This window comes from Brienomyrus brachyistius, chromosome 12 (assembly GCF_023856365.1).
Source record: "Brienomyrus brachyistius isolate T26 chromosome 12, BBRACH_0.4, whole genome shotgun sequence".
NCBI classification, from domain to species: Eukaryota; Metazoa; Chordata; class Actinopteri; order Osteoglossiformes; family Mormyridae; genus Brienomyrus; species Brienomyrus brachyistius.
The window spans coordinates 19,609,056-19,635,687 of NC_064544.1; the positions used below are offsets into that span (position 1 = coordinate 19,609,056).

At 48.0% G+C, this 26,632-nt stretch overlaps 1 protein-coding gene across 1 annotated transcript in view; it reads right to left on the minus strand.

Annotated features, from left to right (window-relative positions):
• LOC125704987 (uncharacterized) overlaps window positions 1–26,632 on the minus strand; it is a 132,253-nt gene that overhangs the window by 77,819 nt on the left and 27,802 nt on the right. The window contains exons 4-8 of the mRNA XM_048971234.1: window positions 11,759–12,112; window positions 10,983–11,084; window positions 10,049–10,144; window positions 9,318–9,410; window positions 3,622–3,693 (exon numbers count right to left, since the gene is read on the minus strand). Of these exons, the coding sequence (XP_048827191.1) occupies window positions 3,622–3,693; window positions 9,318–9,410; window positions 10,049–10,144; window positions 10,983–11,084; window positions 11,759–12,112 (717 nt within the window). The remainder of the gene's footprint in view (window positions 1–3,621; window positions 3,694–9,317; window positions 9,411–10,048; window positions 10,145–10,982; window positions 11,085–11,758; window positions 12,113–26,632) is intronic.

Below are 26,632 nucleotides of genomic sequence, written 5' to 3' on the forward strand. Positions count from 1 at the left end.
GTACTCCGGTTATATACAGGGAGCTGGTTTGTCTTAAGGTGAGCCTTGTTACTTCGGGTGGTGCACAGGTGGAATGGATGGCAAGGGTGGGGACAGAGACTAAGATAAAAGCAGGAATTAGGAATTGTTTGGTGAGTCCGGTGGGTAAGAGGGAGGGAGAAAGGTCATTCAAACATGTTAGTCACGCTGATCGGTGGATTGCGTTCAGGTGTCTCTTTACGGATGGATGGTAGGTAGTTGTGGTTTGTTAGTTAAATGACATGCTATTTTTTGGGTGATATTAGACTGATTTAAGATTACATGTCTGTGTGCTTATATGTGTTTGTGGTTTATTACAGAGAGTATTCCAATGGATATCCTAATTCCAGAGTGTTTGTGCTGCTTTTCTCCTTTTACATTCTACTAATCTACCTCCGAGTATTATAGGGATTGTTATTTAGTTGGGTATTGTATTTGTTTTATTGTGTGTTTATTTTATTTTCTTTGTTTGGAGGTGTCATGCCCGGCTCGTCCGCTCCTCGTGTGTGCCACGCCCCCTGATTACCCACGTGTGTTTCCCGAATTGTACTCAGCTGTTTCCGTTTGCTGTCATTCAGTCTGGTGTATTTAAGTCCTGGTCTCCCCTGTTTGCTTTGTCTGTCATTGATGTTAGTTGGCGTTACATGTATCCTGCTCCCAGTTTGTATATTAAACCCTCGTTAATCCCCGACTTCCGCCTGCCTGCATCCTTCTTGCCCGTTCGCCTCGAACGATCGCCGCTCTGCCCGCGATCGCCGAGCGTTCCCGTGACAGGAGGGTTAGTCTTTGTAGGGGCATGGATAAGAAAATGTTGCCAATTAGCAGCTGCCCAATGTAACTGACTGCTGTGGATTTGCTGTGGTGTTTCGTTTATGTCCCTTGCTGTTAGTGCATTGTGCTGTGGTGTGGATGATCATATTTCAGTGCTGTACCGGTTAACAGAAGTTATTCAGACCTGAATTCGCTGTATGTGTGTGATTCTGAGGCCTGGCCGTCGGACGTTACTGGGCCATTGGGCAGCGCATTACTTGTCAATGCTCTTATATTGGGGTTTATGTATGAATAAACTGTAATGTCTGTACCATCCTTCTTTGTGTGTCCGTTCAGATCACTGTTGTAATGGAGAACAAGTTTTGTATTATGGTACACTTATAAAGAGATTATGAATGGTTTATAAGCAGGTTATTAATTACAGTAGGTGGTAACACTTTGTAAATCATTAATAGACAATTATAAACAAGTTATAACTTTTCTTTCTATTAATGAGTTACTACCATTTCTAAGTGGCAAAAGACAGCCTTATTGTAAAGTGGTCCCCACTTTAATACTCCTCCTCCTAAGAAAATCTGTCACATACTGCAATACTAGATCCATTAGTTCTAATCTCTTTGCTGGTTCTCTTCTATCCTCTGCCCCGTTTGACTTACATAAACTCCCTTCTCCTGATACTGTGGTTTCCTTCTATAATGATACTATCTCTGTACTGCTTAATGATCCAGCCCCTCTAAAGACCAGGCTGATCCCAGCCACTTGCTCTTGTCCTTGGTTCCCCCCTGAGCTCAGAATAATAAAGGCCACTGGCTGGCATCCTGAACACCTTAAGAAATCCGGTCTCACTGTGCTCATGCCTCTATACACCAAGCACATCCAAAAACATAGGGACGCCCTAAATACTGCTCACTCAAACTTCTACTCCATCATAAGTGGTGCCAAGTCTAGGCCACAGACACTCCTTAGGACTGTTAAACTCCTTAAACCTCCTGTACAAGCATGATCCAATACAGCTGAGCAGTGCCCGGCATTTTTTAATTTTTTGAAGCCAAAATTAACGAAATCTATGATAATTTTCCTCCTACTTCTCAGTCATTCTCTCCCTTTAATCTTGACTGTACTACTCCAATTATAAAACTCCCTTGCTTTACGCCTGTTAACTCTTCCTCCAGTCATTCTGACCCAGCCCCTACACCTCTACTTAAAGCATGTTCTTCTGTAATCAATTCTCCAATTGCATCACTGATAAACACGTCTCCCTTCCAGCTGCTGCAGTTACTCCTGTCCTCAAGAAACCTGAGTTTGATCAATCATCTCTCTCAAGCTACAGACCTCAAATCTTCCTTTTCTGGCTAAAGTGATGGAAAGAGTTGTAGCCACACAGCTACATGCCTTTCTTAATGGTAACGCACTATACCAGCCATTCCAGTCCCTCCTCTTCCTAATCTGCAATCTCCCCTTTGGCCAGATCATTTGCAGATATGGCCTTAATGTTCACTGCTATGCTGATGATATTCAGTTATATCTCAGTACACAGACCTCCACTGAATTGCCTCCCAGTACACTTACTGATTGCAACACAGATTTAAAGCTTTTTATGCAGGATAACTTTCTCAAACTTAAACTTAATATAAACAAAACTGAAGCCTTATCGGTCGGTCCGAAATCATCAGTCAAGTCAAGAAGCAAAAAGAAACACGTTGGCCACGGTGGTCGGCATCTTGGATTTCTTGGGTTATCAGTATCTAAATCCTCTGATTTCTCTTTTATTATTGATGATGTCCCTGTAAAACCTGCTACATTTATCAGAAATCTTGCTGTACTATTTGACTCCTCACTTAACATTAATCTTCATGTAAACTTCCTCTGCAAAACGGCATCCATTCTATTCCATAACATCACTTGTCTGCATCCATTTCTGTCCAGTACTGATGCCCAAAGTCTGGTTCATGCTTTTATTACGTCCCGTATTGATGACTGCAGCTCCCTTGTCATTGGCCTCTCTGCAGAATCTATACAATCTCTATAGATCTATACAGCTGCAGTATTTTCTGAACCCAGCAGCTTGAGATCTCACTCACACCAAACACTCTGCTCACATCACAGCCATCCTCTCTCAGCTACACTGGTTACTGGATCCATCTTGGATCAAATTGAAAATATTGCTTCTCACTTATAAAGCTCTGCATAACCTCACTACCTCAGTGAACTACTGACTCCCTGCTCACCCTCTCGCTCTCTCAGATCCTCTAATAATAATCTCCTCACTGTTCCACACACCAGACTTTCCACCATTCATATCTGAATTAAAGACATTTCTTTTCCTTGAACATCTCTCTTCTGTCTTTTCCTCCTTTACTGATCACTGATCTCTCTTTCTTATTGTTTTAGTGTAAAGCGACCTTGGGATTGTGAAAGGCGCTATATAAATGTAACTATATGTATAAATGTAACTATACATGTATTATTTATCATTATAATTTGTGGCAACATCACCGACTTATATAACATAAGCTTTTAGCTTCTTTTTTGTTAAATAAATATGGCAACATATATTGCAAAAAATATCAAACATTGTGATGTGATTATTTTTACAATAATCATGCAGCTTTAATTTAAAATAATCCTCATTTCTTATCTATTTAAAATGGTCCCCTTTCAGACAGCTGGGCACTGGAGCAGTTCAGGTTAAGCAGCTGTCTAAAGGTAAACAGACTGAGCTTCTCCCAGGACTTGGGCTGAAAACTTCAGGTTACAGGTCCTTGTCTTACCCACCCTGCTAAGGACCGGCCCTCTTAATGTTTAATAACCATTAATTACACTTAAACTTACCTGTTAGGACACCGACCATAATGATGGGAAATGCAGCTGTCAGAGTGTTGAGTATAATATTCTGCCATGAAACTGCAAAATGAAAACAAGTAATTTTTTTAATAAAATAAAAATGGGATTTATAATTATATGTTAAATTCGACCAATCATACATCACACCAGCTACCCCTAATTATAGGAAAATTATTTAACAATGTCAGACCATTAATGACCATTCATTCCTTAAGGACTGAAGATATCTAGTCATCAGCTGTTAGATGATCACTTTCCACACATTATCAGCAGAAGATCCTAGTTAAAAGTAAAAGCCTCTGTAACCCACATTACACTGTAAGAGCTGGACAGTGCACTGTTACAACCCTGATACCAACAGTAACTGGGCGGCAGGAGAACCAGCAATCATATGGAAAATGTACTGATGGATTTATTACAATGTAGTAAAAAGTTTTAATGTATATTTCATAAACTACAGAAATTTGGACTAATAGAAAAGTGTTAATTTCTAAATTCTTCTGTTGCTGTGCAAAGACATAAGGTGGGCACTGGTGATGCTGAGTGATGCTCCTGCACTCATCCTGAGTGATGGTTCTGGAATCACAGGGTGTTTTGGGTCTTTCAGCATCATACACCCTCCTCCAGGTGACCCGGCTGGGACTGATCAGACCCCAGCTTGTGTCCAGGTAGCTGATTGGCTCCTCTGCCCCCATGACTCCCCTCTCTTCAGCCACAGCCATCTTGAGCCTTTCTCTGTCACGTTGATGGTGCTGCAGCTCTTCTCTTCCTCTCACCTTCAATGCCCAACCAACTGAAGTCTTTAGTTGAAAATCAGGCTGCAAAGCCCCTGAAGCCGACCTCCAAAGGGAGACATCTTGTTCTCCATGCACCTTGGTCCAGGACACCTGCTGAGGTTCTTCCAGCAGATCTTGATTGTTCCCCAGCTCTGATGAAGGTGATCACCAGCCTGGAGGGGCAGGAACATTTAGCCCATTCCACTCCTGAGCTGAAGGCTTTAGCAGTGACCTTCAGGACCTGGTCATGATTCCAACTGCACCACCCCTTACTCAGTGCCTTTGGGCAACATCTCAGAATGAGCTCCAGGGTTCCTTTCTTGGAGCACAGAAGACAGGCTGGTGTCTCTACCTTGACCCCCCATCTCTATTGGATTGGCTGGGGAGCATCACAAACAGTCTGGATGAAGAATTTCATGCTGTGTGGCTCAGCTTTCCACAGCTCCGCCCAGTGGCCTGTACTCCGAAGCGGAGTTACTGGCTTATCGGGGTTGTCAGATTTAAGGTATTCTGGGCAAAATGTAAATGAACGAATATGAAGTACATTTAAACTGTGGTACCTTAAATTCAACAAGTTACCCTGATAAGCCAGTAACCCCGCTTCTTAGTACAGGCCACAGGTCACCTTCCTCTCTACCGTATTTTCCCATCTTGACTAAACCTCCTGTTGCCTTATTCCCACCATCCAACACAATCTCTCCTCTTTCACTGCTGCTCTCACTTCCTGCTGGACCAGGAAGTTTTCCTCCTTCCCTTTGGTGATTAAGGTGGGACGTGGAGAAGGATCCTAGTCCAGCTCAGCCTTGCATCACCACTCCTACCACTTTCAGCCTTAAACTTGGCTTGCAAAACCATTATGCCAGCTCTGGCCATTTACATTTTACATTTACATTTACAGGATTTGGCAGACGCCCTTAGCCAGAGCGACTTACATAAGTGCTTTGAGACTCTGCAATGAATTTCCGATGCTAGCTCAATAAGGACCCAAGCTATGAATACTATCTCTGATAACTCCATTGAGTAGTGCAGAATTTTTTATTTTTTTTTATTATACACACACACACCAGAAAAAGAGTCGAGTAAGAATATAGAAGTTCTACGTCAGGTATTTCTGAAAAAGAAAAGTTTTGAGTCGTCGCTTGAAGACAGTCAAGGATTCAGCTGTTCGGACATCTAGGGGGAGTTCATTCCACGAATTAGGTGCCAGGACAGAGAAGAGCCGAGATGCGTGTCTTCCTTGTGCCTTGAGGGGAGGTGGGACCAGTCGAGCAGTGCTGGAGGATCGGAGAGATCGTGGTGCAGAGCGGGGTGTGATGAGGTCCTTTAGGTAGGATGGTGCCAGAGAATTTTTGGCTTTGTATGCGAGCATCAGTGTTTTGAATCTGATGCGTGCAGCTACAGGAAGCCAGTGGAGGGAGCGCAGCAAAGGAGTGGTGTGGGAGAACTTGGGAAGGTTGAAAACAAGACGAGCAGCTGCATTCTGAATCAGTTGAAGGGGACGGATGGCGCTCAGTGGTAAACCCGCTAGAAGCGAGTTACAGTAGTCAAGGCGTGAGATGACGAGGGACTGGACGAGTATCTGGGTAGCCTGAGTGGAAAGAAATGGACGTATCCTCCTGATGTTAAAGAGGAGAAACCGACAAGAGCGAGAAAGACTGGCGATATGTGAGGAAAATGACAACCGATCATCTATGGTAACTCCAAGGTTTCTAGCAGAAGCCGAAGGACGGATCAGGGAGTTTTCGAAAGAGATCGCAAGGTCCTGGAGGGGGGATGAGTCAGCCGGGATGTAAAGCAGCTCAGTTTTACTAGTGTTGAGTTTTAGCTGGTGAGTGTTCATCCAAGATGAGATGTCTGCCAAACATGTAGAGATCTTAGTGGAGACATGAGTGTCTGAGGGAGGGAAGGAGAGGATGAGTTGTGTGTCATCGGCATAGCAGTGGTAGGAGAAGCCATGTGAGGATATGACTTCGCCAAGAGATTTAGTGTAAAGGGAGAATAGGAGAGGGCCAAGAACCGAGCCCTGAGGGACACCGGTGGAAAGACAACGTGGAGTAGATGTGGATCCATTCCATGTCACTTGGTATGTTCGGCCTTCTAGGTAGGAAGCCAGCCAGCGCCAGGCCAGGCCACCAATGCCAAGACTCCTAAGGATGTATAGGAGAGTTTTGTGGTTGACCGTGTCAAATGCTGCTGATGCAAATGCTGCAAATGCTGCAAATGGCCACCTTCAGATCGCTTGACCCTCTGTCAGAGGCGGACATTTCAGGTCCAGAAAGTAAAAATCCAGACCAAGATTTTGTTTCAACCAACCAGTTGAGTATTCTGTGTCTGTGACTCTTTATACTCAACTGGCTCTTGTAACCTTGAACTCCTCCTCCAAGGACTGGCAGTCACAGGTTGTTTTGATGACTATGGAGAGCCATGCTGCTCAAGTTCCGGAGGCGGCTGCTGACTTTCCGCTCCAAGGTTTCTATTGTCGGGATTCACACTTCATAAACCAGGAGTGGCCACAGGACTCTTGGAGGAATGACATGCTGGTACAGACATGCTTTAAATTACCCCAGTAGGCCAGACCAGTCCACTGACCTCAGGCAGACATCCAACTCAGTGCAGGTCAACTTAATGCCTGTTTTGTCCTTCAGGATGCTGCCAAACACTTCACTTCCTAACAGGCTTCCCTGTGATGGTTGGGATGTCAGTACCTGCGATACTGGACCGAAATTTGTCATCCACCTTCTTTCTCCTCAGCACCATGGACCTAGATTTGGAGGCTTGAACTCCATCCACTCCCACCCCATCAGCTTTTCAGGCCCCTGCAGGATCCAGTGACGTCCTGGGACTGACTCTGTGGTGACTGTTATCTCATCCATAAGTCCTCTGATGGGAGGCTGCTGTTGGGCAGTTTCTGTTTTAGACTCTCTGTACTCTGGTTCAGCAGATTTTGTGAGCATGTTCATGGCGACAGAGAGCAGGATCACAGAGATAATGCAGCCTGTGGTGGTCCTGGTCTCAGCCTTATTCCAGCCTGATATAACAGCTCCTGAGGAGGCTCTCAGCCTCACACTGCTGCAGGAATCCGCAGTGAGATCTCTGACTACTGGGGACACGATGTTCCACCAAGGGCAGCTGCACCAGCTTGTGTGGAATTGAGCCTTATGCATTTTCCAGGTCGGGCCACAGGACTGACAGATTGTCTTTGTTCTCCCAGCCTCCCTGATCAGCTGTGTCACCATTAGTGATGCGCAGATCGGCTGTGACTCCATCCGAATCCACATGTACATATAAATCATCCACCCACCACCCATCCGAATAAAGTATCAGAGACCGGCACCCGATCACACATTACCAGTGTTTCTCAGTGGGATACATGTAAGTATTATGATCTGATAACATGTTACACTGAATTAAGCTGGTTTTAAATAAACAAACATTAACTTAAAGTGAAAGTTCTTCTTTCAATGGCACCAGCCTGAACACTGAATCTTTACTCCCATCAGACTATAACTCTGCATGTCATCTTCCCAAATACAGAGCATTAAGAATACTAATACCATGTTACATATGACATTACCAGCACTACAGTCGTCATGGTAACTATTTCACTAAATTACTCCCACACATAACTTTTCCACCCATCCTTTTTATTAGTTTTTAACTCTCCTTATTTGATTTTCACTAAGATCTTTTTTGCCTCCGTTGCTGTTTAAGACAAATGGACCCGCAATGGGAGTTTAGTCTGCTGATTCGTACCTGATGTAAAATGAAGCTTAAAATACATTCACATTTTAGAGAATGTAATGAATATTTTCCTCATTTATGACATATGTCACCTATGCGCAAAGCTTCTGCTATTAATCAGAATAGTAATTTTTATGAACCTGCTTGTCGCGGTGCCCCCCTCCCCCCCCACTCTTGATATAACTGCGATCCATGCATCACTAGTCACCACGCCCATGTGCTCCAGGTATCCAGCCATTCCTGACATGCCCCCTTTCTGGACTGATGTATCAGTGTAACTAAACTTCAGAAGAAAGGTGCACAACCAGTTAGAAACAGCACTGATGATGATCTTTGCTTCAACACTCAACAGAGAGCTGAGGTGAAACTGGTCTATTCGCCTTCAGTTCTCCTCCTTTGGGATCCAAAACCCTCCACTGGGAATATACAGTAGGTCCTTCTCTAGACAACTCAGAGGAGCTTCCAAAGGCAGAGGAAGAGTTTAGGGCACTTGTACACTTTGTATGGGAGCCACTCGGGCCTGGAGCTGAGCTTGCTCATCCTCTCCTGACTACCTCAGGAACCTCTTTCAGCTGCAGGTCTGACGTGTCAAACTGCACAGCTGCCTCGGTCGGCTGCATCACTGTGCTGCACTGTCCCAGGTCCTGATCTCTTGCTGGGTCGCTATACATCTACTTCAGATGCTGGTCCCTCTCCTCCTCTGAACAGGCCAGCTTGCTGCTATGCTTCTGCCCTAACAGATCCTTCATGAACCTGAAGGGCTTGGTGATGAATGCAGTGCTTTCAGGCTCTTTCACGACGTCGTCTCCGATGCCACTCTGCCCGCTGGAGGACCCTGATCTTCTTGTGTAGGATGTACATCAACTGAGCCAAGCCACTGCTCTCCTCTTCTTTTGCCTGTTTGTATTGGGACCTGAAGGTCTCCATCTCCTGCCTGATACTATGGTTCTTCACTGCTCTTTGGTTCTTTACATATGGTCCTTTGGAAGCTCTCAGCTGCATCTCTCTAAACCGCTCTGACACAGTGCTGACAGTGATCGCTGTCTTGGTCAAACTAATTATAAACACCTGTCTTTATTTTACAGTTTTTTTCCCCAAACAGTGACAACCACCTTTAATATTAGGTGTAGGAAACAGGACAGGAAACATGGAAATATGTAAACATACCTGCAATTAATTCCTGATATGGAGCCATATTTATCAACAGCAGGATATACATCAGACTGATGGCAGGACAAGTAACAGCCTCTCCTGTGGTTCCTGGGAAACAGTGAACATTAAGTTTCATTTATTTAGCAGAGTCAAGCAGTGTCAGAAAATACCGGAAATAATTGGGGGTTAAGAGAAACATCCTAACCCCCCCCCCCACGGCATCACTGATAAAACTGAAGGTGTCCATTCATCTAGCAGTATTTATGTGGGCAGCTTAGCTTCTCATGACTTCCTTTCTTCTACTCTGCTGAACTTTACATTGGAATTCATGTTACCTGTCACTTCATTATTGCCTGCAAATATCTAAAATTCTATAATTAGTCACCAGGGGGTGCTGCCTATACTGTTGTAAATACATGCTCATTTTGAGTAAACAAAATCAAACCTGTGTTATCATATACAGACTCAGTGTCAATCTAATAATCTTTTAGGGAATACATATCAAACTATAAATAACTATGAGTTAATTTATGAAGGAAACTTATTAACCTTAAAAGTGAATCATCACAGTACAGATTACAAATACTCAGTACCAGCCTCAAATTACAGAGACACTCATTTACATAATTAATCCCCAGCAGGTTGCTGTTTATGCTGCTGCTGTTTATTTCTTACTGCCTGCACAACAAAAACAATAAAATCTGTCTCTTTGTAAAGCTTCTTTAAACCATATTCACTGGGCTCACCTTCAGTTACACCCCACAGGATGAAGGCTGCAGAAACCATGATTTGTGGGACTGTGATATGTGAACAGTGACTCAGCAGAGCCTGTTTGCTTTTATCTATAGACAGAAAGTAGAATCAGATTTAATCACATGCTGTTTAACATTAGATGATGGTTCATGCAAAGTTTAATGATCTACAGCCATCCTCAGATGGTCATTCTGCTGCATTCACACCTACAGACACCCAGTACAGACTGTCAGTCTCACCAGATGCAGATCCTACATTATTTTAGTATAATTTCAATGAGGACATCAGCTTTGGTTCATTGTTTTAGTTTGCAGGGGTTTATAGTAATAAAATGTTCTGAAATGATTCATATTCACACATATGTGTTTGTTACCAGAGAAACAGGATCATCCATCCATCCATTTTCCAAACCGCTTATCCTATTGGGTCGCGGGGGGTCCGGAGCCTATCCCGGAAGCAATGGGCACGAAACAACCCAGGATGGGGGGCCAGCCCATCGCAGGGCACACTCACACACCACTCACTCACACATGCATACCCACGGGCAATTTAGCAACTCCAATTAGCCTCAGCATGTCTTTGGACTGTGGGGGGAGACCGGAGTACCCGGAGGAAACCCCACAACGGCATGGGGAGAACATGCAAACTCCACACACATGTGACCCAGGTGGAGACTCGAACCCGGGTCCCAGAGGTATGAGGCAACAGTGCTAACCACTGCACCACCATGCCGCCCCAGAAACAGGATCAAAGTATGTTAATTACATCACAGTTAAGCCCTGCAGTGGACAGGCACCCTGTGTAGATACAGTCCTGCCTGATGCCCCATGTCTGCTGAGATGCCCTCTACAGGATAAGTGGCTTCAATCATGGATCCGCTGATGTCATCATAATTACTAGAAATGACAGAGCAGATGCTACACTTACCTTCCCTTCTTAAATGCCTGACAGATAAAGCACCAGTAAGTAGGACTACAGGTGTGACAGCGATGCACAGCCACAGAATCAGCCAATGCAGGGATGAATAACCTAAAATATTCAGAATTACATTCCATTAGCCATTTTCTAAAACGGGCTGTTTGTCTTGCTGCAGCATAATCGACACGTCCACATCATTTAGTCTCACAAAGTGGAGCAGAAATTTATGATTAAATCTAGTTATGTCTATAAGTGTGTGATTCCTAACTCTTCTCCAGCCTGAAAACATACAGATTTAATATATAAGATCTTTCATATTTCCATATAGTATATTATTTGGATATATGTACACCGCATGTCACAAAGGGCTTTTTGACTGTATTACTCTGTCATACGATGTTATGGACAATTAAGAATAATATTTTGTTATTACTGCATTTTTCCCAGTCACACTCTCATGGTCTCTGTAGCTCTTAAGTGAATATTAATAATAAACCATAATTACACATTACACTGCATCACTCTAATATAATACCTGTTATGACAGAGCTGAAAACTGCACTAAAGCTGAAGCCTGAAACAAATAATTTGTTCATTTAATACATTTTGTGTTTTAAAGTTGCACTAAATTTCACCATTTCTACTGTTACACTGAGCAGATTAAACCCTATGGCATTTGCGTAAAGATCAGTCTGCAGCAGAACCACTGAGGCTTAGCGGAATGAAAATGTAATTTAACAACTATGCTGAGATGCATGTTAAAACCAGTCCTTCTAGTGACTCACCCAGTGCTGCTATCCTGGCAGTTGTACTGGCAGAATCAGTATCTGAGTGGACTTCACACCTGAACTCTCCTTTGTCTTCCATCCTGACTTTCCTCAGTTTCATTGAGAAGTTTCCTTTGGGAATTTCCTCAGTGAAGAATTCAGCTCTTGCAGAGTATCTCCCATCCTGAGACTCTGGTCTGTTCTCTCCATCAGTGAACAGAAGCACCAAGATGTCACTGTCATCGTCTGTCTTTCTCCATTCCACATGAAGCTCTGCCACATTAACATGGGTGTCCACAGAGCAGCTGAGAGTCACATCCTCTCCAGCATGTGCATAGACAGGCTCATCTGCACCTGTCACCACCAGCCGCTCTGGAACAAGAACAGGAAGATTCATACAATCGGGCAACCAGACATCTGTATGTTTTCCCCTCCTATTTAAAGGGGAAACTTATATGTTTGGGGTTATTCTCATTTCAATATGCACCATATTTAAAACTTTGACACTTGGTATATGTGACTCAGGAGACGAATTTGGCACCAAACTAAGCTTGTAGGAGTTTTGTTACTCAAAAATGTTCTGAGGGCAGTATGAAAAGTGATTGGTTCAGAGAGATAACCAATCAGATTGTAGAGGATGTGGGTCAAAGACATCTGATTGGTTTGTCCTGCGTCTTCTAATTGCTTGGAACCACCTCCTGTACAATCTGAGTGACAATGAATGACTATCGCTGCATAAGAAGAAGCATAGAGTTCCATCCTGTGTTGTTTGGTAATACAAAGCCCATCCCAATTATTCCCTCACAAAAGCAGATGGTTTGGGGTTTTGTTTAACCCGGTTCCACAGAGCAGATGCCTATGCAGCCCTTCACATTGTTTTGTGTCTTTCAGTTACCTTTTACCACGGCTAATGTAATATACCTAATTTAATGAATTAAAGTGGTTCATTTGAATTAATTAGACATGAAAAAAATGAGTGAGATGAATTCAACTATAGTCAATGTATCAACTGTCAATGCATCAACTTAAAAAGAGTGTTTCATTTTCAAAATGCTCATTCTATTTGGGTGGAACCACTGTACATGATTCAATTGAGCTCATTCAAGGTAACTTTTTTCAGTGTGGCTGGTTGAAACAAAACCTTCTGGATTTGTACTTTCTGGATGTGAACTTCACACATCTGTCTGTAATGCGTTACTTTTATGTGTAACTTCTGTAATACTACATAGACAGTTAGGAAAATGTAAATTAGCTGGGATTTATTTGCATTGTCTATATGCAAAATTGCAGTAATTAGATGCTGCTTTCACTATAAGAAATGATTAATGCATCAAAAAACATTACATTATAAACAACCATTCAGTTCATTAAAATTTCAGTTTAATGACACATAATGAGGATTTTCTACCAAATAATGGCAGTGGATCTAATGGGTAAGGCGGTGTGTTTGGGATTGGAAGGTCGTTGGTTTGAATCCCCAGTCAGCATGGTACCATTCCCATGCACTGCTCCCTGGGTGCTAAATAATAGTGGCTCACTGCTGTGTTAAATGCTGAGGACACATTTCATCGTGGTGCCAACAATGACAATTTTCCACAGTAATATTGTTTGTTGGGTATTTTCAGTGAAACTGAATGGGCTTCAATGGACAATAAGCGATAACTGGATGTAAGTCTTACTGAAAGAACTGGTTTGCAGTAATATCGTCATGCTAATTCAGCATAAATACAGTTTACTGGTTTAAACTGTAATTTTGTACTTTGTACATTTTTATTACATTGTTCCGTAATGATGATTATGTTTTTGCCGTGTTTTTACAGAATTAATCTGGCAACCCCACCTGCCGGCTTTCTTCCATAAAAACAGGATTTTTTTTTTAGACAGCAATATAAACAATATATATCATTTTTATCATTATGTCATGATCAGGACTGTGTAGTTATCATAAAGTTAGTACAGTTTGTTTAAGATTTTGGCAGTTAGGAAGCTTGTGTAATACACATTTCCTGTCTAAAGTTAGGATAGGAGCAATAACCTAGGATCTGTTCATCTGTAATGGCTTTATCCTAAATCAGGTTCTAACCCGAGTTACTATTGTTAGCAAACATCTGGGGAGCATCAAAGCAAAGGAAGGCAGCAGACTGAACAAACTCATTAGGGAACCTGAGTCTGCTATTGGCTCCAAGCTTGTCAGTGTGGAGGAGGGGGCCAGGGGCAGAATACTGGCGAAGCTGCTGGCAATTATGGGCAATGCCTCTCACCCCCCCCCCCAAATAAAACACTACAGAAATTCAAGAGTAGCTTCAGCAACCGACTCATTGAACCTGCTGCATTAAGGAATGATGCAGGAAATCATTCCTACCCAGTGCTATTAGACTCTTTAACTCAACAGTCCATGACACACCTGTGGTGACCAAACTGGACTAGTTAGATCTATTGGCTCTACCTTGCATCTCAAATTCCTGCATATCCTAATTGCATCTTGTCTGTCGTAGTATCCTATTTCAGTATTTTACTGTATCCTATTTTATTTATTCTCGTTTTATTCTTTTATTGTATTGTATTTTATTGCAATTTTATTGTTTAATTTAAATATACCTGCCTGCTATGACAACTGAATTTCCCTCTGGGTATTAATAAAGCTATCCATCCATCCATCCAGCTAAGGCAGGATCTACAAGTTAGGAAGTTTTTGTAATGCGGCCCTTAGACGGAACAGATAAAACACGGTTTAAAACCACCATTCAATCGAGTACGCCATATCAATCTTTTGTGACTTTGTTTGCAATGTAACTAGTTAGATGTTTTAGTTAGAGGTTTTATTTTGAGCCCGCCCACTGAGTTTGATGGGAGACGTTGACAGATCACTTTAATGGTTGCTGGTATCATATAAATCATTTAAACAAGCATTTAAACAACAGTTGATATGAGTTTTTAAATAATAATTTAAATGACGATTTAAGTAATTAAATAATCATTTACATGACAATTTAAATTGTAATTCAATAATCATTTAAATGACCTGTTTATGAATAATTTAAATAATCCTTTTAGTGACATAATTATTTATAAAATATTGTCACACAACACCCTTCATACCGGCTGGCAGACACTTCCAGACTTGCGTGCAAAGACGCACGCATGGCTCCTCATTCGCAGCTCCTTTTTGGGATTTTCCACCTAAAATGTTGCGCACCCGAATGCAATGATGCAATTGCACCTGTAGGGGGACTCATTTAGTGAGGTTTACCTTCGGAACTTCATTTGGCTTTCGATTCGTATTAACTGGACACGATTCTACTGACTAGTTACCAATTCAAGGAAAGTACATATCTGGGCAGTTTCAGTAATAGTATGTGTGTGTTTTATCAGAAAATGAGACAAACATAAATGTCTTTCCATTCCCAATCAGGCCCCGATCTAGACTGTTCAGGTTGCGGGGGGCAATTAGAAATTTTGGGTGGGTAGCATTTCACACAATGGACTATATTAAAATGCAGTAGGGGCTTATGACCAAAGAAATAGTTTGGGTACGTGGATATTGTCATATTTTATGTTTGGACTATTTATGAACTCTATGTTATGCTCTCATGGTTAGGCCTGTCATGCCCTGCTCGTCGGCTCCTCCTGTGTGCCACGCCCCCTGCCTACCCACGTGTGTTTCCCGGATTGTACCCAGCTGTGTCTGATTATTTTCAATCAGTCCTGTGTATTTCAGTCCGTGTCTTACCCGAGTCCTTTGTCCGTCATTGATGTCTCCTGATGTTTGTTCGCGTGAGATCCCCGTTCTTGATTAAAACCCCGTTTTCCCCGTATCCCGCTTGCCTGCTTCCTCCTTCCGCACAATCGCCGCTCTCCGCCGCGCTCGCGCACCACGACCCGTGACAGAATGACGGACCCGAAAAAGAAAAGTAAGCGGCGAAAAAGGAGGATCCCGGAGGAGCCGATCCGCCTGGGAGCCTGCTCGCTCTCCAGGATATGGATTGCTCCGGAGGAACAGGTACCCGTCCGGTCTCCAGCCCGGGGGCCGCTCCAGCGAGGTACCTGCCCAGTCTCCATGTTCTGGCCCTCGAGTGAGGACGAGGAGGAAGAGCCCTTCCTCTTCCCTTACCTGGAGCGGGAGCCGGTGTTTTCGCCGTCTGTCTTTGCAGACATCGCGCCACCTCCCGCTGCCACCAGGCGCCAGAAGAGCAAGGAGGAGTCCATCGAATACCCGGACCCACTGCTCATCCCCCCTGCAGCAGCCACCCCGGAGGCGCCGTCCGCGCCTCAACCAGGGAAGACAGCCGACTGCATCTCCCGGTTCTTCGCCCTCCAGGGGCTATTCTGGAGGATCTGGGAGGGACTGGGCACTCCTGTGAGTCCGGAGGCAGAGGACATTATAACGCGGCTCCAGAAGGACTTTGCCGCGTTTACTCCCGCCTCCGACCGGGGGGATCTGGAGAAAATGGCAGAGGGGGTTCGGCAGCTCCTCCAGCTCCAGAGGGCTGCGGACCCCGCTCCCGTGCAGCCGCCATTGCCGGCGGACCCCGCTCCCGTGCAGCCGCCATTGCCGGCGGACCCCGCTCCCGTGCAGCCGCCACCGCTTGCGCAGCCGCCTGCGCAGCCGCCTTCGCTGCCGCCGCCGCCTGCGCAGCCGCCTTCGCTGCCGCCGCCGCCTGCGCAGCCGCCTTCGCTGCCTGCTGCAGCTCCCGGGCCGGCGCCCCCACTGCAGCCACCTGCAGCTCCCGGGCCGGCGCCCCCACTGCAGCAACCTGCAGCTCCCGGGCAGGCGCCCCCACTGCAGCAACCTGCAGCTCCCGGGCAGGCGCCCCCACGGCAGCACCCTGCAGCTCCCGGGCCGGCGCCCCCACTGCAGCCACCTGCAGCTCCCGGGCCGGCGCCCCCACTGCAGCCACCTCCTGTTCCTGACCGCGCTCCAAGTCCTGACCGCGCTCCAAGTCCTGACCGCGCTCCTGTCCCTTCTCCCCCTGTGACGGTTTCTCCCTCGCCCCGGCGAACTCGACCCCGACCTGGGGTCATGTCTGTGTCCCGTAAAGGGAGGGGACACAGACGCAGGGCTGGGGTCCCGCCCGCCCTGCCCCCTGGCTCGCCCTGCCTCGCCTGCGCTGGGGCTCGGTTGGCGCCTGCGGGTCCTGGCCCTCCGGGTCGGCTGTCGCCTGCGGGTCCCTCTCCGGTGCCTCGTCGCCCTGCCTCGCTCCCCCCTCCGGTGCCTGGTCGGTCGCCTGGGGGTTTCCCGACGGCGGCTCCTCGGTCGCCTGCGGGGCCCCTACCTGCGGCCCGTCGGAGGACGTCGCCGCCTGCAGCGGTTCCCCCCCTCGCCTTGCCTTCGCCCTGGCCCCTTCCAGCTCCCTCGTCCCCTTCCCTGTTGCTCCCTCCTGCTCCCTCCCTGGCCCCTCCGCGGGTCCCTCGCCCTGTCTCCTCTGCCCCTCCGTGGTCCCTTCCGGCTCCGGCCTCCCGGCCGCCTGCGGCCCCTCCGGCTGCCTCCCGTCGCCCGCTGGGGCTCCCACGGGCTCCCCTTTGTTCCCCCTCCTTCTCTCCCTTCTTTCCTGTCTCTGTCCCGCCTGTCTTTGTTCCTCCTCCTGCCTTTGTCCCGCCGTCCTCTGTTCCTGGTCCCTTTGTTCTGCCCCGCTCTGTTCCTGGTTTCCCGTCGTTCCCTCCCGTCACTCCCGCTCCTTTTGTTCCGCCTGTTCCCTCTGTTTCTCCCTTCCTGATTTGTCTCTCTGCCTTCCCGTCCCTTTGTCAGCTCCTGTCGCACGTCCTGTCGCTTGCCCTGTTTTGTGCCTCGGTCCTGTTTCCCGTCTCTTGTTGATGGTTCTGTTTTTTTTGCTCCAGGTCCCGGTTCCCGTGTCCCGTCTGTCGCCTCCTCCCTGGCGCGCCCGGTGAAGCGCGCCTTTGGGGGGGGGTTCTGTCATGCCCTGCTCGTCGGCTCCTCCTGTGTGCCACGCCCCCTGCCTACCCACGTGTGTTTCCCGGATTGTACCCAGCTGTGTCTGATTATTTTCAATCAGTCCTGTGTATTTCAGTCCGTGTCTTACCCGAGTCCTTTGTCCGTCATTGATGTCTCCTGATGTTTGTTCGCGTGAGATCCCCGTTCTTGATTAAAACCCCGTTTTCCCCGTATCCCGCTTGCCTGCTTCCTCCTTCCGCACAATCGCCGCTCTCCGCTGCGCTCGCGCACCACGACCCGTGACAAGGCCTGTCACAATAATAATAATGCTGGACGATTAATTATCCTAGGAATTATTGCGATAAACAATAATATTGCCATTGTGAGACCATTTTCAACTGATGTAATAATAATGGCATATTAATGCAAGTACACCCTTTCAACAATCAATAAACCTTCATTTCTAAAGAACATTTAACACTGGGATGGGAAGACATTTTTAATATCCAAAATAAACAAAACAACCAAAAACAATAAATAAAATGGACTCCCAGTCTCTGTTAACAAAAACTGCAGTTGAATAAAAACCAAACACAACCAAAAGCAATAAATAAAATGGATTATGAAGTTCCTGTAAACAAAATCACCCATAAAATATTAAACATTAGGCTCAGACAGGGAAAACAGGCAAAACTGCCAGTTATGACCTTTGTAAACAAAAAGTGCAAACTAACAACAAAACTCTCCATATGAATAAAATCAGGTGCCACAACAGGCCGTATGCAAATCCGTAGCTACTTTAGTCTGGCAAATTCCGAGCAAGAAATATAATTTATTGCATAAAATCATATTCATATACTTTATTGCCACATTTTACTTTACTGCTTATAGTGAACACGTCTGCCTCGGCGAAATTGATAATTATAATCGGATGATCATCATAACCGATTTTTTCTTCTTCATGTCTCAGTCTAACACCAGCCACAAAGCTGAACGAATAAGACTCCCCTTCGTATCCATGGATGTAAGACAAGGCAAACATCTTAAAGCCCTTCTCTAATTTACTCATTGGTACTTTGGAGAAGGATTTACAAAAATGATGTAGATCATAAGTTTTGGCAATCCTATAAATGGCATGTATAAACCAATACCATTTTTCACAGACCGGAAATGAGTGAGCCGCATTTGAATGAACGCGGAAGCTGACGTGCAAAGTGTCCATTGGCAAGAGAGTTCATACCTCATTACTAGTGATGTGTCGTTCGCGAACGAGACAGCTCTTTGAGCGACTCTTTTTAGTGAACGATGGGAGCTGGCTCCTGTTCAAGAGCCGTTTTATTAATGTTTATAGAATTGTCTGGGTTTTTGAGCTGCCTAAACATTAAGGATGACAGTGGCCGGAACACGTTGTCTTCTGAAAAAGCCCGCTCACGAGACAACACCTTATTTTTAACAACCTCAAATCAGGTCATGCGAATCAGCATCAGGCTAAACAAAGAAAGGGGCGGGTTTTTAAAAAGAGCCGCTTAGGAGCCGAAAGAGCCGCTTCTTCTTGGTGAGCTGAGCCAAATGAGCCGGTTTGCTAAAAAGAGCCGATATTCCCATTTCGTTGAGAGAGACACGAGGAAACCAAACAAGCATCCAAATGAAAATTATTACAGCCGGAAAAATTATCGACCTCATTTTAATTATCGTGAAATTAATTTATTTAACGTTTATCGCAACAGGCCTACACATGATCTTATCTACTGGCATATTAGAGGCAAAGTTGGAACTTCAAACTCAAGAATTAGTACAAGAAGATGAGGGCAGAACATGTAACATGAGCAGTAATATAAAAGAAGGAGGCTCCTTAAAGAGAAAAAGTATTAAAAGATAATTACCAAACCATGAACAAACTGATATTGCAAACAATGGTGGAAGCCACCTGCACTGAGCTGGTGTGAAGTGGGCAGGGAAGGTGTAAGATTACTGCCCGAACTGTCCCGCAGGGAAGGTGTGACATTACTACCCGAACTGCCCCGCGGGGAAGGTGTGACATTACTGCCTGAACTGTCCCGCAGGGAAGGTGTGACATTACTACCCGAACTGCCCCGCGGGGAAGGTGTGACATTACTTCCCGAACCGCCCGCAGGGAAGGTGTGACATTACTGCCCGAACCGACCGCAGGGAAGGTGCGACATTACTGCCCGAACTGCCCTCAGGGAAGGTGCGACATTACTGCCCGAACCACCCGCAGGGAAGGTGTGACATTACTACCCGAACCGCACGCAGGGATGGTGTAACATTACTGCCCGAACCGCCCGCAGGGAAGGTGTGACATTACTGCCCGAACCGCCCGCAGGGAAGGTGTGACATTACAGCCCGAACTTCCCACAGGGATGGAGTAACATTACAGTCCGAACCGCCCGCAGGGAAGGTGAAACATTACTGACCGAACTGCCCCGCAGAGAAGGTGAGACATTACTGCCCGAAACACCCGCAGGGAAGGTGTGACATTACTGCCCGAACCGCCCGCAGGGAAGGTGTGACATTACTGCCTGAACTGCCCCGCAGAGAAGGTGTGACATTACAGCCCGAACTTCCCACAGGGATGGTGTAACATTACTGTCCGAACCACCCGCAGGGAAGGTGTGAAATTACTTCTCGAACCGCCCGCAGCGAAGGTGTGACATTACTTCCCAAACCGCCCGCAGGGAAGGTATAACATTACTGCCTGAACCGCCCGCAGGGAAGGTGTGACATTACTGCCCGAAACACCCGCAGGGAAGGTGTGAAATTACTTCTCGAACCGCCCGCAGCGAAGGTGTGACATTACTTCCCGAACCGCCCGCAGGGAAGGTATGACATTACTGCCTGAACCACCCGCAGGGAAGGTGTGACATTACTGCCGGAACTGCCCTCAGGGAAGGTGTGACATTACTGCCCGAACCGCCCGCAGGGAAGGTGTGACATTACTTCCCGAACCGCCAAGAGGAAGGTGTGACATTACTACCCAAACCGCCCGCAGGGAAGGTGTGACATTACTGGCCGAACTGCCCTCAGGGAAGGTGTAACATTACTGCCCGAACCGCCCGCAGGGATGGTGTGACATTACTGCCCGATGGGAAGGTGTGAAATTACTTCTCGAACCGCCAAGAGGAAGGTGTGACATTACTACCCAAACCGCCCGCAGGGAAGGTGTGACATTACTGCCTGAACTGCCCTCAGGGAAGGTGTGACATTACTGCCCGAACCGCCCGCAGGGAAGGTGTGACATTACAGCCCGAACTTCCCAAAGGGATGGTGTAACATTAATGTCCGAACCGACTGCAGGGATGGTGAAACATTACTGACCGAACCGCACGCAGGGAAGGTGTGACATTACTGCCCGAACCGCCCGCAGGGAAGGTGTGACATTACTGCCCGAACCGTCCGCAGGGAAGGTGTGACATTTCTGCCCGAACCGCACGCAGGGAAGGTGTGACATTACTGCCCGAACCGCCCGCAGGGAAGGTGTGACATTACAGCCCGAACTTCCCACAGGGATGGTATAACATTACTGTCCGAACCGACCGCAGGGAAGGTGAAACATTACTGACCGAACTGTCCCGCAGAGAAGGTGAGACATTACTGCCCAAACCGCCCGCAGGGAAGGAGTGACATTACTGCCCGAACCGCCCGCAGCGAAGGTGTGACATTACTGACTGAACTGCCCGCAGGGAAGGTATGACATTACTGCCTGAACCGCCCGCAGGGAAGGTGTGACATTACAGCCCGAACTTCCCGCAGGGAAGGTGTGAAATTACTTCTCGAACTGCCCGCAGGGAAGGTGTGACATTACTGCCTGAACTGCCCGCAGGGAAGGTATGACATTACTGCCTGAACCGCCCGCAGGGAAGGTGTGACATTACTGCCAGAAGGGAAGGTGTGACATTACTTCCCGAACCGCCAAGAGGAAGGTGTGACATTACTGCCTGAACTGCCCGCAGGGAAGGTGTGAAATTACTGCCAGAACTGCCCTCAGGGAAGGTGTGACATTACTTCCCGAACCGCCCGCAGGGAAGGTATGACATTACTGCCTGAACCGCCGACAGGGAAGGTGTGACATTACTGCCAGAACTGCCCTCAGGGAAGGTGTGACATTACTGCCCGAAGGGAAGGTGTGACATTACTTCCCGAACCGCCAAGACGAAGGTGTGACATTACTACCCAAACCGCCCGCAGGGAAGGTGTGACATTACTGCCCGAACCGCCAAGAGGAAGGTGTGACATTATTACCCAAACCGCCCGCAGGGAAGGTGTGACATTACTGCCCGAACTGCCCTCAGGGATGGTGTGACATTACTGCCCGAAGGGAAGGTGTGACATTACTTCCCGAACCGCCAAGAGGAAGGTGTGACATTACTACCCAAACCGCCCGCAGGGAAGGTGTGACATTACTGCCCGAACTGCCCTCAGGGAAGGTGTGACATTACTTCCCGAACCGCCAAGAGGAAGGTGTGACATTACTACCCAAACTGCCCGCAGGGAAGGTGTGACATTACAGCCCGAACTTCCCAAAGGGATGGTGTAACATTAATGTCCGAACCGACTGCAGGGAAGGTGAAACATTACTGACCGAACCGCACGCAGGGAAGGTGTGACATTACTGCCCGAACCGCCCGCAGGGAAGGTGTGACATTACTGCCCGAACCGTCCGCAGGGAAGGTGTGACATTTCTGCCCGAACCGCACGCAGGGAAGGTGTGACATTACTGCCCGAACCGCCCGCAGGGAAGGTGTGACATTACAGCCCGAACTTCCCACAGGGATGGTGTAACATTACTGTCCGAACCGACCGCAGGGAAGGTGAAACATTACTGACCGAACTGTCCCGCAGAGAAGGTGAGACATTACTGCCCAAACCGCCCGCAGGGAAGGTGTGACATTACTGACTGAACTGCCCGCAGGGAAGGTGTGACATTACTGCCTGAACTGCCCACAGGGAAGGTGTGAAATTACTTCTCGAACCGCCCGCAGCGAAGGTGTGACATTACTGACTGAACTGCCCGCAGGGAAGGTATGACATTACTGCCTGAACCGCCCGCAGGGAAGGTGTGACATTACAGCCCGAACTTCCCGCAGGGAAGGTGTGAAATTACTTCTCGAACTGCCCGCAGGGAAGGTGTGACATTACTGCCTGAACTGCCCGCAGGGAAGGTATGACATTACTGCCTGAACCGCCCGCAGGGAAGGTGTGACATTACTGCCAGAAGGGAAGGTGTGACATTACTTCCCGAACCGCCAAGAGGAAGGTGTGACATTACTGCCTGAACTGCCCGCAGGGAAGGTGTGAAATTACTGCCAGAACTGCCCTCAGGGAAGGTGTGACATTACTTCCCGAACCGCCCGCAGGGAAGGTATGACATTACTGCCTGAACCGCCGACAGGGAAGGTGTGACATTACTGCCAGAACTGCCCTCAGGGAAGGTGTGACATTACTGCCCGAAGGGAAGGTGTGACATTACTTCCCGAACCGCCAAGAGGAAGGTGTGACATTACTACCCAAACCGCCCGCAGGGAAGGTGTGACATTACTGCCCGAACCGCCAAGAGGAAGGTGTGACATTATTACCCAAACCGCCCGCAGGGAAGGTGTGACATTACTGCCCGAACTGCCCTCAGGGATGGTGTGACATTACTGCCCGAAGGGAAGGTGTGACATTACTTCCCGAACCGCCAAGAGGAAGGTGTGACATTACTACCCAAACCGCCCGCAGGGAAGGTGTGACATTACTGCCCGAAGGGAAGGTGTGACATTACTTCCCGAACCGCCAAGAGGAAGGTGTGACATTACTACCCAAACCGCCCGCAGGGAACGTATGACATTACTGTCCGAACCACCCGCAGGGATGGTGTGACATTACTGCCCGAAGGGAAGGTGTGACATTACTTCCCGAACCGCCAAGAGGAAGGTGTGACATTACTACCCAAACTGCCCGCAGGGAAGGTGTGACATTACTGCCCGAAGGGAAGGTGTGACATTACTTCCCGAACCGCCAAGAGGAAGGTGTGACATTACTACCCAAACCGCCCGCAGGGAAGGTATGACATTACTGCCCGAACCACCCGCAGGGAAGGTGTGACATTACTGCCCGAAGGGAAGGTGTGACATTACTTCCCGAACCGCCAAGAGGAAGGTGTGACATTACTACCCAATCCGCCCGCAGGGAAGGTGTGACATTACTGCCTGAACTGCCCTCAGGGAAGGTGTGACATTACTGCCCGAACCGCCCGCAGGGAAGGTGTGACATTACAGCCCGAACTTCCCAAAGGGATGGTGTAACATTAATGTCCGAACCGACTGCAGGGATGGTGAAACATTACTGACCGAACCGCACGCAGGGAAGGTGTGACATTACTGCCCGAACCGCCCGCAGGGAAGGTGTGACATTACTGCCCGAACCGTCCGCAGGGAAGGTGTGACATTTCTGCCCGAACCGCACGCAGGGAAGGTGTGACATTACTGCCCGAACCGCCCGCAGGGAAGGTGTGACATTACAGCCCGAACTTCCCACAGGGATGGTGTAACATTACAGTCCGAACCGACCGCAGGGAAGGTGAAACATTACTGACCGAACTGTCCCGCAGAGAAGGTGAGACATTACTGCCCAAACCGCCCGCAGGGAAGGTGTGACATTACTGACTGAACTGCCCGCAGGGAAGGTGTGACATTACTGCCTGAACTGCCCACAGGGAAGGTGTGAAATTACTTCTCGAACCGCCCGCAGCGAAGGTGTGACATTACTGACTGAACTGCCCGCAGGGAAGGTATGACATTACTGCCTGAACCGCCCGCAGGGAAGGTGTGACATTACAGCCCGAACTTCCCGCAGGGAAGGTGTGAAATTACTTCTCGAACTGCCCGCAGGGAAGGTGTGACATTACTGCCTGAACTGCCCGCAGGGAAGGTATGACATTACTGCCTGAACCGCCCGCAGGGAAGGTGTGACATTACTGCCAGAAGGGAAGGTGTGACATTACTTCCCGAACCGCCAAGAGGAAGGTGTGACATTACTGCCTGAACTGCCCGCAGGGAAGGTGTGAAATTACTGCCAGAACTGCCCTCAGGGAAGGTGTGACATAACTTCCCGAACCGCCCGCAGGGAAGGTATGACATTACTGCCTGAACCGCCGACAGGGAAGGTGTGACATTACTGCCAGAACTGCCCTCAGGGAAGGTGTGACATTACTGCCCTCAGGGAAGGTGTGACATTACTTCCCGAACCGCCAAGAGGAAGGTGTGACATTACTACCCAAACCGCCCGCAGGGAAGGTGTGACATTACTGCCCGAACCGCCAAGAGGAAGGTGTGACATTATTACCCAAACCGCCCGCAGGGAAGGTGTGACATTACTGCCCGAACTGCCCTCAGGGATGGTGTGACATTACTGCCCGAAGGGAAGGTGTGACATTACTTCCCGAACCGCCAAGAGGAAGGTGTGACATTACTACCCAAACCGCCCGCAGGGAAGGTGTGACATTACTGCCCGAAGGGAAGGTGTGACATTACTTCCCGAACCGCCAAGAGGAAGGTGTGACATTACTACCCAAACCGCCCGCAGGGAACGTATGACATTACTGTCCGAACCACCCGCAGGGATGGTGTGACATTACTGCCCGAAGGGAAGGTGTGACATTACTTCCCGAACCGCCAAGAGGAAGGTGTGACATTACTACCCAAACTGCCCGCAGGGAAGGTGTGACATTACTGCCCGAAGGGAAGGTGTGACATTACTTCCCGAACCGCCAAGAGGAAGGTGTGACATTACTACCCAAACCGCCCGCAGGGAAGGTATGACATTACTGCCCGAACCACCCGCAGGGAAGGTGTGACATTACTGCCCGAAGGGAAGGTGTGACATTACTTCCCGAACCGCCAAGAGGAAGGTGTGACATTACTACCCAAACCGCCCGCAGGGAAGGTGTGACATTACTGCCTGAACTGCCCTCAGGGAAGGTGTGACATTACTGCCCGAACCGCCCGCAGGGAAGGTGTGACATTACAGCCCGAACTTCCCAAAGGGATGGTGTAACATTAATGTCCGAACCGACTGCAGGGATGGTGAAACATTACTGACCGAACCGCACGCAGGGAAGGTGTGACATTACTGCCCGAACCGCCCGCAGGGAAGGTGTGACATTACTGCCCGAACCGTCCGCAGGGAAGGTGTGACATTTCTGCCCGAACCGCACGCAGGGAAGGTGTGACATTACTGCCTGAACCACCCGCAGGGAAGGTGTGACATTACAGCCCGAACTTCCCACAGGGATGGTGTAACATTACTGTCCGAACCGACCGCAGGGAAGGTGAAACATTACTGACCGAACTGTCCCGCAGAGAAGGTGAGACATTACTGCCCAAACCGCCCGCAGGGAAGGTGTGACATTACTGACTGAACTGCCCGCAGGGAAGGTGTGACATTACTGCCTGAACTGCCCACAGGGAAGGTGTGAAATTACTTCTCGAACCGCCCGCAGGGAAGGTGTGACATTACAGCCCGAACTTCCCACAGGGATGGTGTAACATTACTGTCCGAACCGACCGCAGGGAAGGTGAAACATTACTGACCGAACTGTCCCGCAGAGAAGGTGAGACATTACTGCCCAAACCGCCCGCAGGGAAGGTGTGACATTACTGACTGAACTGCCCGCAGGGAAGGTGTGACATTACTGCCTGAACTGCCCACAGGGAAGGTGTGAAATTACTTCTCGAACCGCCCGCAGCGAAGGTGTGACATTACTGACTGAACCGCCCGCAGGGAAGGTATGACATTACTGCCTGAACCGCCCGCAGGGAAGGTGTGACATTACAGCCCGAACTTCCCGCAGGGAAGGTGTGAAATTACTTCTCGAACTGCCCGCAGGGAAGGTGTGACATTACTGCCTGAACTGCCCGCAGGGAAGGTATGACATTACTGCCTGAACCGCCCGCAGGGAAGGTGTGACATTACCGCCAGAAGGGAAGGTGTGACATTACTTC